At 44.1% G+C, this 12,838-nt stretch overlaps 1 protein-coding gene across 1 annotated transcript in view; it reads right to left on the bottom strand.

Moving 5' to 3' along the window:
- Positions 1-12,838, bottom strand: part of LOC124619544 (inactive dipeptidyl peptidase 10-like) — a 380,569-nt gene that overhangs the window by 292,107 nt on the left and 75,624 nt on the right. The window contains exon 2 of the mRNA XM_047146009.1: positions 7,965-8,178. Within this exon, the coding sequence (XP_047001965.1) occupies positions 7,965-8,178 (214 nt within the window). The remainder of the gene's footprint in view (positions 1-7,964; positions 8,179-12,838) is intronic.

The following is a 12,838-nucleotide window of genomic DNA, read 5'->3' as shown; positions in this document are numbered from 1 at the left end:
AAAAGATGGTATTGAATAGCTTGGGAGAAGACTTCTGGGCAGGCAACTTGCACGTGATATGCTCACTTCGAAATAAAGGGTATAAAGCACAAGTGGAACAGTTTTTACACATCTGTCATCATAAATGACTTCCACAAACAAGGGGGCGAAATGATTTTGAGCTCGGTTCCGTTGTAATGTATACATTGAGACCGGTGGTCGTCACTTCGAACTTTTTTTTTTGTCTTCAAGTCTTCTGACTGGTTTGCTGCGGTCCGCTACGAATTCCTTTCTCGTACCATCCTCTTCATCTCAGGCATGGATTCTCTAGTACTGAATAGCGACGCAATTTCTGTGTTAAATCGTCAATTTGAGGGTACCAGGGTTACAGTAAACTGGTATTGGTGCATCGGAAAAAAGTACATGACTCCCAGGAGGGTTCCATACGTTGACCGTAAGCTCGTTTCTCGTTCTGGGAGAAGTCCGCATGGATCCTTTAGTACTGAATAGCGACGCAATTTCTGTGTTAAATCATCAATGTGAGGGTGCGAGGGTTTCAGTAAATTGGCAGTGGTGCATCGGAAAAAATCTACATGACTTCCAGAAGGTGTTCCATACGTTGACCATAGGCGCGTTACTCTCTCTGGGAGAACTCAGCCTGGATCCTTTAGTATTGAATAGCGACGCAATTTCTGTGTTAAATCGTCAATGTGTGGGTGTGTAGGTTACAGTAACCTGGCAGAGGTGCAACAGAAAAAAGCTACATGTTTCCTAGGAGGTGTTCCATATGTTGATCGTATGTGCGTTACTCGCTCGGGGGAAGTCGTCATGGATCCTATAGTATTGATTAGCGACGCAATTTCTCTGTTAAATTGTCAATGTGAGGGTACTAGCGTTACAGTAATCTGGCAGTGGTCTATCTGAATAAAAGCTACATGAATCCCAGGAGAAGTCCCATACGTGGACCACAGGCGCTTTACTCGCATTGGGAGAAGTCGGCATGGATCCTTTAGTGTTGAATAGCGACGCTTTTTCTGTGTTAAATAGTCAGTATAAGGGTACGATGGTTACAGTAATGTGGCAGTGGTGCATCGGCAAGAAGCTACATGACTCCCAGGAGGTGTTCCACACATTAATCGTAGGCGCAGCCCTATGTTGTCAATTATTGATAGATATAATCAAATTTCTGTCTTCCCCTACAATTTTACCCTCTACAGCTCCCTCTAGTACCATGGAAGCTGTTCCCTGATGTCGTAAAACATGCCCTATCATTCCGTTCGTTCTTCTTGTTACTGCTTTCCATATTTTCCTTTCTATGCCGATTCTGCAGAGAACCTCCTCATTCCTGCTCTTATCTGTCCACTTACTTTTCAACATCCTTCGAAGGCAGCAATATACAAACGCTTTGATCCTCTTCTTTTCCGGTTTTCCCACTGTTCATGATTCACTACCAGGCAATGCTGTGCCGGCCATATTCAATACTAGTGACTGCTCTTGGCATGGAATGCCCCGTTCGCCGGTGGCAGTGCGCTTTTTGCGTCCACGTAGCTGACGAAGCTATTTGGCATCTAAGGTGGCAGAATTCCTCCACTTCATCTACTTTGGGGTCAGCAGTTTTGAAGTTAGGTTTTTTGCTAATCTCATTTCTGCTACTCCTCATTACCTTCGCCGTTTTTCAGTCACCTCTCAATCTATATTCTGTACTCATTAGATTCTTCATTCTTTTCAACGAGTTCTGTAACTATTGCTCATTTTAACTGAGTGAAAGTGATTTGTTGTCAGCGTCGTTCCTGCAAACTGGATGAATTTGAATATGGTACCAAGGGAGGAGATTAGTCAGGCGGGTGTCGTAGGGGCACCAGAGGTTTGAACTTATGAGGTGAGGCCACGACGTTCGGATCACGAATTTATTTCACGCTTCGTACACTTTTAATATTTCATTATGGTTCAAAATGGTTCAAATGGCTTTAAGCACTATGGGACTTAACATCTGAGGTCATTAGTCCCCTAGAACTTAGAACTACTTAAACCTAACTAACCTAAGGATATCACACACATCCATGTCCGAGGGAGGATTCGAACCTGCGTCCGTTGCAGCAGCGCATTTCCGGACTGAAGCGCCTAGAAACTCTCGGCCACAGCGGCCGGCTAATCCATTACGACAACATAAAATGCAAGTAGTAGGACGTACCACTTACGCAATCTTGAGAAAAGCGCAACTCAAGCTTCACGCGTCAGTGTTACATCGATGCTTTGCATACCTTGAGCACGAGCTGGCGACGGGCCTCTGGCTCAAGCTCCGTAATCGGTGGATCTCTGGGTCAAGTCTCGGTCATTTTTTTAAAAAAAATCTGTGTTCCTTTCAACACTAGTCATATTATTTCTTACATGCTATATTTGAAACGTAATATGATGAAAAACACGTGTATTTGCATAAAGTTTTATTGAATTTCCAATTTTATTTGGATGTTTACTAAATTTTATTGTCCGCAGCTCGTGGTCGTGCGGTAGCGTTCTCGCTTCCCGCACTCGGGTTTCCGGGTTCGATTCCCGGCAGGGTCAGGGATTTTCTCTGCCTCGTGATGACTGGGTGTTGTGTGATGTCCTTAGGTTAGTCAGGTTTAAGTTGTTCTAAGTTCTAGGGGACTGATGACCATAGATGTTAGGTCCCATAGTGCTCAGAGCCATTTGAAGCCATAAATTTTATTCTTACAGCAGACATTACGCATCTTTTATTTTTATAGGCAAGTTAAAAATTTTCTCAAGCGCCTTCAAACTTATTCAGATTTGATTGACAGCGAACGAGAGGCTGTTTGTCTTCAAGATGCTCCTAACATATACTCAATCGTTCATCGCCAATTTTCGGCAACGGTATTTACGAAGGCCGGCCGCAGTGGCCGAGCGGTTCTAGGCGCTGCAGTCTGGAACCGCGCGACCGCTACGGTCGCAGGTTCGAATCCTGCTTCGGGCATGGATGTGTGTGATGTCCTTGGGTTAGTTAGGTTTAAGTAGTTCTAAGTTCTAGGGGACTGATGACCTCAGAAGTTAAGTCCCATAGTGCTCAGAGCCGTTTTCGATATTTACGAAAATGTTGCGTTACGTATGGTTTGTATCCAAATTGTTGGCAGAATGAGAATTTTTCAAAATGTCAACGAGCTTTGTTTTTCCTTAGAAACTCTCATGATTCCTCGTGCATGCGGGAAAATTGCGTTCATTCGATGTAGTAGTTGCCGTTATAATTTGTGTTTTCCTTGTCTGTATGAAAAATATCATCCCGCAACTTGTGATGACTAAAGCACAGCCGACGATTAATCGTACATTACTCCCATGTTCTGGCTTGTAGCAACGTATTGCATTATTGAATAAAGTTGTTTGCATTTTTATTTATCGAAATTAGAACTATATATTACTACCTTCAGCTGCTGACGGGCGTTGATATATGTCGACGGGGACAGGTGAAAATGTGTGCCCCGACCGGGACTCGAAGCCAGGATCTGCTGCTCACATGGCAGACGCTCTATCCATCTCAGCCACCGAAGGCACAGAGGATAGTGCGACTGCAGGGACTATCTCGCGCACGCCTCCCGCGAGATCCACATTCTCACCTTATATGTCCACACACCACATTCGTAGTGTCCCTACCCAACACACTCATTACTCGTGGAAGACATTCTTACCAAGGCCCGTAAGGGTTCGGGTAATATGTGTGCATCCGCACAAAAGGAGGAGGTCATGGCCGGTATTGCCAGAACTATATCCATATAAGTATATTTATTCATCGAAGTTTGACTTGGGCTTTTCAAGTCCGTCCCTAAACAAAAAAATGTAATATGTATGAAATAATTTGACTAGTGTTGTAAAAATAAATTGAGAAATCGTGAACGGGACTCGATATAATAATCCACCGATTACGCAACTTGGATGCTAAGCACTTGACCGCCGCTAAGTCGTGCTCTGGGCCGCAAAGCAGCGGTGCAACATTGACGGGTTAAACTTCTCTTGCGATGTTATCGAAGTCAGACAAGTAGGACGCCTTACTACTTGCACATTATGTTGCTCTAACTGACCACTAAAAGTGTACAAAGTTCGAAGTAAATCCGTGACCCGAACGTCGTAGCCTCCTCTTATTAGTAAGCTGTTTGCGTATGTTGTCTTGTGGTCTCGCTTGTCTTGGGGACGGCGCAGGATGTTGGGTGGTCGTTGTCATGGACAGCGAGTGCTGGGCCATATCCTCCCTTTTCTCAACTTGATTATATTGTTTGTTTTAATTAGTGCACCAGTGGTTGCTGACCTTGTGTTTGTAATACATGTTTTGTTTGTGTAGTAGCTGAGCTGTGGCGCTCGTTACTGGCGCGCCAGTCTCTTGGATGTCTATTATCGATCCTTCGATGTTTCTTATCTTTGCTTGTCTTGTTGTTTTCCGCATTTGCGGGGCGAGTGGCAATTGACGTTTGCTCGGGCTACCTGCTGAGACGCCGCGAGGTACGAGATGGAAGCAACCACGTATATGTGGAGTTGGTTGTACGGGGTCTGCCGGTTCAGGATGGAGGATATGTGTTGATGCCTGCCTGTCTGCTCTACTGATTTTGCTCGCCGTTCAAATAGTTCAAATGGCTCGGAGCACTATGGGACTTAACATTTATGGTCATCAGTGCCCTAGAACTTAGAACTACTTAAACCTAACTAACCTAAGGACATCACACAACACCCAGTCATCACGAGGCAGAGAAAATCCCTGATCCCGCCGGGAATATAACCCGGGAAACCGGGCGTGGGAAGCGAGAACGCTACCGCACGATCACGAGCTGCGGTCTTGCTCGCCGTGCCTTGCGACCGCCTAGCTTGGGTTGCTACCTGGTGTATCCTACACGAGCCTTACCGGACGTCCAGCAGAAGCTAGCAGAAGTTAAGCAGCCTTGTGTTTCTTTAAAGAAAAGGAACAAATGTATAAGACCTTTTGTAACCAATTTTGGTGGCCTCTTAAGTGTGGCCTTCGCGTTTACACTGCCTTTGGGGAGAGCTAATTCTTTTAAATTTAAATAGTTGGGGTTCCCTGTCCTTTGTAATCTTTTGGGGGTTTTATTTGAATCTTCTCTTTGGGGTTCCTTCCTTGTGCTTGGTTAAATGTTTATTTGTATAGCGGGAAGTGACTTCTGGTTAAAACTCGGAGAAGGTGTTTGATGTTACTGCCGCTTCCGGCATTTGTCTTTTCAATTAAGTGTTGTCATCCCTTCGAGCGACCTGGTGTCACTCCTCGTTAATTAATGCTGCTTTATGTGAACTTAATTTTGAATTGGCCATTTGAATTAATATTTTGGAGTGCAGTATAGCACTAAGGCAACCTCATTGTATACCACCTTGTGCCCCGGTCTAGTACCTTAATTTTCAGTGGCACGAGTTAGCTCCACTACCGGTTTTACTGATGTGCTCCATTCAAAATCTTGTCTTGTATAAGTTTGCCCCATGTTTGTCTGGGAACACAGAGATGAGCTTTAGTGTGACTTCAGTGCTAGTCAGTTAATGGAATCTTCATTTTGGCTTGGCTTCCACTGAAGAGTTTCAGTGGAGCGTAGTGTGTTTGATTTGTTATTCATTTAATTACTGTGAGTTTGTTTATTTAATGGGGAGTAAAACATTTAAAGACTGTTGGTATTACCTCCCCTAGCTGCGGGGTGTTGCTAATTCGTTCCAAATGGCCTACTACTTATTCAATGGCAAGGCTGTTGATTAGTTGGTTACTGTGAGTACAAATTCACGCTCTTTACTTGTTACCGAAATTGTTGAAATGTCTTTGTAGTGTTTCAATCACTAGCTACGTGTTTGAGCTAAATTGATATAAACCTTACATTGCCTCCTAAAATTTGTTACCAGCAGAAACCCTTAAGACAACTAAGTTTTATCACTGCTTATGTTAACCTTTACTGGGAGCAATATTTCATGTACTTAAATTTTGTCTTAAAATGTGTATTTCTCCGATGTAATAAACGAGTGATAAAAGAAAAAAGGAAAGGGGCCTTCCCATTGTGTCCAGTTTGTAACACGTATCAGTAGCAATCTGTTGCTTGTCACTCACTCTTTTGTGCTGGGGTATGCCTAGAGGATGAGTTGGAGGTGTGAAATTGAATTTGGTGGCACAAATGATTTCTGGCCCGTCCTGCTGCTCACACCAGCGCGCATCATACGCGCAATTCTCAACGTGTGGTGGCGAGTTCGGTGAGGCAGCAGCACGACGAGGCTTGCCAGAGCGGTATGATACAGCGGTTGGGTAATCTACAGTACCAGACGGGAGTAGCGAATCCAGCTGATCCAGCATTGCAGTCCTCTTGGGCAGCGGCTGGCTGGTTGTGGAGCGGCGCTGGGGCGTTTGTTTTGCGTCGGCGTGGCTGGCCTAGGAAGTCGCAGCGGGTCGCAGTTGGACGCAGCGTGTGTGGGAGTTTGTTGACTGCCTCAGAGAAAAACATACGTGGATCGGCGAGCGGCATGGAAACAGCCGCAAAAATGGTTCAAATGGCTCTGAGCACTATGGGACTTAACATCTGAGGTCATTAGTCCCCTAGAACTTAGAACTACTTAAACCTAACTAACCTAAGGACATCACACACATCCGTGCCCGAGGCAGGATTCGAACCTACGACCGTAGCGGTCGCGCGGTTCCAGACTGAAGTGCCTAGAACCGCTTGGCCACACCGGCCGGCGAAACAACCGCAATGAACTGCAGTTGTCAGCGCGGGTCGTGGTCAGTTGTAATGGAGACACCATCGAGCTGGAGAAGCGTGTCTTTCTGCTAGCGTCCAGAACAAGATGGCAGCTCGTAGTCAGGGAGAAAGTACAGTGGAGAGTCTGTTTTCGTTGAGACAGGGCAGAGGATAAAGTGACGTGTGCTTTTGCATACCGTATTTGGTACTGGTAACATTGGTAGTAGTTAGAGTTTGGTCATCTAGCTTACTATGCTGCGGAGTGTGCCAGGACAGGTGGATTTGCCTTGAATGAGTTTACGTGTAAAGAAGCGTGGCGAGACGTTGAGGAATCTGACTGCACCAAAACTGTTGTTAAGTGTATTTCCACGGCGTGTCATATAGTGTACTATTTTGATTGTGAGTTTGAAAAAAAAACGGTGAGACTGCTGTACTACGATTGTGTACTAGCGATACATAAGTTAAGGTGCGACATGAAGTCGCGCAGGAGGCCTGCTACCACGACGTAAACTTAAGGAGGCTTTATGCCACTGCTGAATAGATCATTAGAATAACTGTTCACTTACTGCGCAAAAATAGTTAACTACTGACGTGTTTCGAGCACAGCCCATCATCAGAACATCAAATAGGGAAGTCTTCATTCAGAGTACGGAGTCATTTGTACGAGCCGTCAGCACCAGAACTCACAATTACGTTGTAGCCCCGCCTCTTGAGCCGGCCGGTGTGGCTGAGCGGTTCTAGGCGCTTCAGTCTGGAACCGCGCGACCACTACGGTCGAAGGTTCGAATCCTGCCTCGGGCATGGATGTATGTGATGTCCTTAGGTTAGTTGGGTTTAAGTAGTTCTAAGTTCTAGGGGACTAATGACCTCAGATGTTAAGTCCCATAGTGCTCAGAGCCATTTGAACCATTTGAACCCGCCTCTTGTCACCTGCTCTTTTCTAGCGAGTCAGCGTATAATCTGGCGAGCCGCAACAGCTAGCCTAGAGTCACATGTGCAGTGACGAGCAGCTGCCTCGTAGAAACACTGTTTACTTTAGACAGTACCACGGACGCAATGTCCGGGAAATTTACAGCAAGATTAGGTAAATTACAGCTCACCCAGATGCATTTAAGTAGTTGTTGCTCGTTTGTTCCAAATGTGAGTGGAGCTGTAAGAAGCACTAATAACTGGCACAGCGTAAAGTACCATACGGCATTTACTTCACAGCGGTTTGCAGGACACAGACGTAGAAACCACCGCCTATGGAAAATCTGCTTGTGGCCAGCAGTAGGAACTGGCAGTACTCACCAGAGACCCAGGAGCCGTTGAAGGGCGGGGCCCTTAGGCGCGGGCCCAGGACGTCGTCCAGCGTGAGCTTGGCGCCGCGCACCCTCGGGCCCTCGTCTGGCGGCGACAGCATGGCGATGGAGAGCGCGATCATGGCCAGCACCAGCACGATCACGAGCAGCGCGATCAGGATGCCGCGCCAGTTGCGCTCGTTCGGGCCCGACGACACCAGCTCCTGCAGCACATCGTGCCATCCGTCATCAGATTCAAGCGACCAGCAGTAGTGTGTAGATACCAGCTGAGCAAAGCAACGTTGCCCAGGTATACAATTATTTCAGTCTTCTATTAGTCCATCTCCTCCTTCCCCCCCTCTCACTGTTCATCTCATTCTTCAGTCCCTCTCGGTCCATGTCCTCCATCCCCTCTCTCTGTCCACCTCCTTCACCTTCCTCCTCTTCTCTCTCTCCATCTCTTTATCTCCTCCTGCCCCCCACTCTGTCCATCTCCTTCTACCCACTCTGTCCATCTACCCCTACCCCGTCGGTCGATCGAATCCCTCTCCTTCTGTCCATCTCATTCTCCCCCTCTCATTCCATTTTCTCCTTCCCCCTCTTGAGAGTCTCCTCCTCCCACACTCTACGTATCTCCTCCTCACCCTTCTCTCTGTTCTTTGCCTCCTTCCCCTTTTCATCTCCTCAGCTTCCCTTTCTCTGTCCATTTCCTCCTGCCCCCTCTCTGTTCATCTCCTCTCCCCCTCTCTTTACCTATCTCTTCTTCCCCTGTCTCTGTCCATTTCCTTTCTCTGTCCCCCTCTTCCTCTCCCTCCTGTCCATTTCCCCCCTCCCTCTCTCTCTCTCTCTGTTCCCTCCTCCCCCTATTCGTATCAAGCTCCTCCTTCCATCTCGCTGTTGTTCGTCTCCTCCTCCTCATCCCACAGTATTTCTTTCTAGATCGTAACTAATTTTTTTACCAAATTTGGATGAAATCGTTCCAGGGGTTTAGGATGAACTTTTTACCTGTGGCTTTGCTCCCGTATGCACATGTAAAAACATATTTGACATATTTTTAACACATTTCACGCGTATTAGTTCACATATTTCACCTGTATCTCTAGCGAATTCCACCCTACAGTTTCATTTTCGTCAGAACATCTAAAAAGTAGACGAAAAGTATCAGTGTCTAACACGGAAAATCAACGATGTGCTAGCAGACGTCATTTCCTTATGTAAGCGAGAAAGCAGCCGAAAAATCACCGTAAGTACAAATCAACCTATTCTTAATTAACTGTTTTTCGAGCTAAAAAGCAAATCAAAATGTAAATAAACTTAATCACAGACCACTGATGATGCTTTTTGCAACGACGGATCAAAAATACCTTCATGGATTTTTTTTCGTGTGATATAGTTTCAAATTAACAATTTTCGGATTTTTTTCCTTTGGTTATACTTTGAAACCTTTCTTCTTACCATGTTTCATAATTGTATTTCAAATGGAAGTACCCTATAAATTTTGATGAATGAGTTTGCATGTATCAAAACATGTGACATAAATGGCCTTTTCTTTTTATTGCATTGACTTAGACGAATAAATTTTTTACACTGCCAAGGCCCAGTATGCCTCAGTATGTGGCATAAATTTCAACTTGATACGTCTACCAGTTTATGAGAAACAGGACAGACATACAGACAGACAGAAACACAGGCAACAAAGTGATATTATAAGGGCTCCATTTTTACCGATTGAGATAAGGAAGCCTAAAAACGTAATACTTGCCATTAAAATTGCAACAAGGCAAGCAAAAACGCCAGATTGCCGAGAAGTGTACTTATTCTGAGTGAGTCAGGAGGAAATGTACGTGCTTCGAGGGGTGATAATGATCCTGAACAAAAAGCTTCAGGTGGACATCATCAAATTGTTCGACACAACTTCCGCTACACTACTGTGGTAAGTTTTAAACAATGATAACGTCCGAATAACGTAGAAAATAAAAAACAAGGTATATTAAATGTATTTTATCCCGGAAACCGTTCGTAACAGGGCATATGTCCATATGAAGTTTTTTGGTCATAACCACCAATACTATAACCCTCAAAGCATGTACCTTTCCTCCGCACTCAACCTGTATGACTGGATATACAAATGATTACCATACCATGATACCACAACAAGTACTCAGCAGCAACGCTATCTACATTCTTATACAAGGAATGATTACACACCGGGTTTTTCAATGAGAAATAGTCTTTTAATATTCGTTGCTTGTGAGAAGATGGTGTTATGCCTCGTGTAAAAAGGAAAAATGTGTACCAGCACATATCGGAAGTTGTCAGCGGCAGAATCGTAGCCTATGCATTTTGTCGTTCTGCGATATTGCTGCTCACTTCGGTTGGAATCCCACGACTGTAATGGCTAGTATTAGTCCTGGTGGGCTAATACTCAACGGCATGCAGCGTCTCAAAGACTTCTACGACTAGCGCCCGAGATAACAGACATATTGTTGACTCGTCTGTACAGGGTCGTACAGCCACATCACGCAAACTGAGTCATGAAATTGACTTGTTTTTGCAGAAAGACAGGTATCTACATGGACTGTAAGGTACGGTGGCCGTTGTTACAGTTTCGCTTGACCAGACAACAGAGAGAGCAGCACCAACAGTGGTGCACCCAATGACAGTTGTGTTTGCTAAAGTTATCGAGAGTGTTTGCTAAAGTTACCGAGAAGGTTGTATATAAAAGGTTACTGGAGCATTTAAATTCACATAATTTGCTGTCAAATATACAGTTTGGTTTTAGAAATGGTTTAACAACTGAAAATGCTATATTCTCTTTTCTCTGTGAGGTTTTGGACGGATTAAATAAAAGGTTGCGAACGCTAAGTGTTTTCTTTGATTTAACGAATGCTTTTGACTGTGTTGACCACAAAATATTACTGCAGAAGTTAGACCATTATGGAGTAAGGGGAGTAGCTTACAACTGGTTCGCCTCTTACTTTAAGAACAGAAAGCAGAAGGTAATTCTCCGCAATATTGAGAGTGGTAGTGATGTTCAGTCCCAATGGGGCACTGTTAAGTGGGGCGTTCCCCATGGGTCGGTGCTGGGGCGACTGCTGTTTCTTATTTATATAAATGATATGCCTTCTAGTATTACAGGTGATCCAAAAATATTTCTGTTTGCTGATGACACCAGCTTGGTAGTGAAGGATCTTGTGTGTAATATTGAAACATTATCAAATAATGTAGTTCATGAAATAAGTTCGTGGCTTGTGGAAAATAATCTGATGCTAAATCACAGTCAGACTCAGTTTTTACAGTTTCTAACTCACAATTCAACAAGAACCGATATTTTGATCAGACAGAATTGGCATATTATAAGCGAGACGGAACAGTTGAAGTTCCTAGGCGTTCGGATAGATAGTAAGCTGTTGTGGAAAGCCCATGTCCAGGATCTTGTTCAGAAACTAAATGCTGCTTTATTTACCATTAGAACAGTATCTGAAATAAGTGACAGATCAACACGAAAAGTAGTCGACTTCGAATATTTTCATACGCTTATGTCATACGGTATTATTTTTTGGGGTAATTCTTCTGATTCAAAAAGGGTATTTTTGGCTCAAAAACGGGCTGTTCGAGCTATATGTGGTGTAAGTTCGAGAACCTCTTGTCGACCCCTATTCAATAGTCTGGGAATTCTGACATTGCCCTCACAGTATATATTTCCTTTAATGTCGTTTGTTGTTAGCAATATTAGCCTATTCCCAAGAGTTAGCAGCTTTCACTCAGTTAATACTAGGCAGAAATCAAATCTGCATGTGGAATGCACTTCCTTGACTCTTGTGCAGAAAGGAGTGCAGTAATCTGCTGCATCCATTTTTAATAAGCTACCACAAGAACTCAAAAATCTTAGCAGTAGCCCAAACGCTTTTAAGTCTAAACTGAAGAGTTTCCTCATGGCTCACTCCTTCTATTCTGTCGAGGAGTTCCTGGAAGAGCTGAAAAATTAAGCAAATTCCAGTGTTACATTGTTGATTTTCTTTATTTAAACTTACGAACTGTCGCCTGAATACGTTTCTTGTATTTCATTTTATCTGTTTCTACTATCGTGTTATAATTTCATGTATTGACTCGTTCCATGACCATGGAGACTTCTCCTTAATTTGGTCCCACGGAACAATAAATAAATAAATAGCAGCAATAGACACAGGACTTAGCAGCCGTCGTCATTCAGAAGTGTCCTAGTTCTGGGTACAGCGTTACAGGAGACACTGCTGGTGGAGCCTAGGTTCATCTGGGCGGTCAGTTGCTCAAACGGCGTTTGTTGCTCCTGTCTTCTATGGCCCGTGGTGTACCATACGTAGTGCTGCCACCTTCCGTCTGTGAGTGGCTACTGCACGTTGACGTCGAATACAGGCGGTGGTCACATTAAAAGTAGATAATGCAGTTAGGCCAGTGGCTGCACCCAATTTTGGAGTTCTATAGGAAGTTAAGTTTCAACAAGATAACGCAAGATAGAATGTTGCCTCTTCTACTGAACAAGTGCTTATAGCTCTTAAGATATGCACTTTAGAGGCCATGTCTATTGTTCATTTTTTCTTGTTTTTGACCATATTATCTTCTTTCAGAATATGGAAAGCAAGGGGCTTGCAGTAAAAGAAATGTGTTTCACAATATCGAAGGTGAACAAGTGCTAATAGTTTTTAAGATATGCATGTTGGAAACCATATTTATTACACTTTTTTTTCTTGTTTTGGTCCGTGCTAACACCTTCGAAATTTTTTCGGAAGATTTCTGGTTCACGCTGTACAGAAATGTAGACATCTGAGAACGAGTTCCGGGCTGAAAGCGTTTGTTACGTAAAAAATAAAAACCTTCTCATAGAATTTTGGTTGTTTGAGAAAT

The sequence above is a fragment of the Schistocerca americana genome, chromosome 6 (genome assembly GCF_021461395.2).
Source record: "Schistocerca americana isolate TAMUIC-IGC-003095 chromosome 6, iqSchAmer2.1, whole genome shotgun sequence".
Lineage (NCBI taxonomy): Eukaryota > Metazoa > Arthropoda > Insecta > Orthoptera > Acrididae > Schistocerca > Schistocerca americana.
This window is presented reverse-complemented; position numbering and strand designations above follow the sequence as displayed.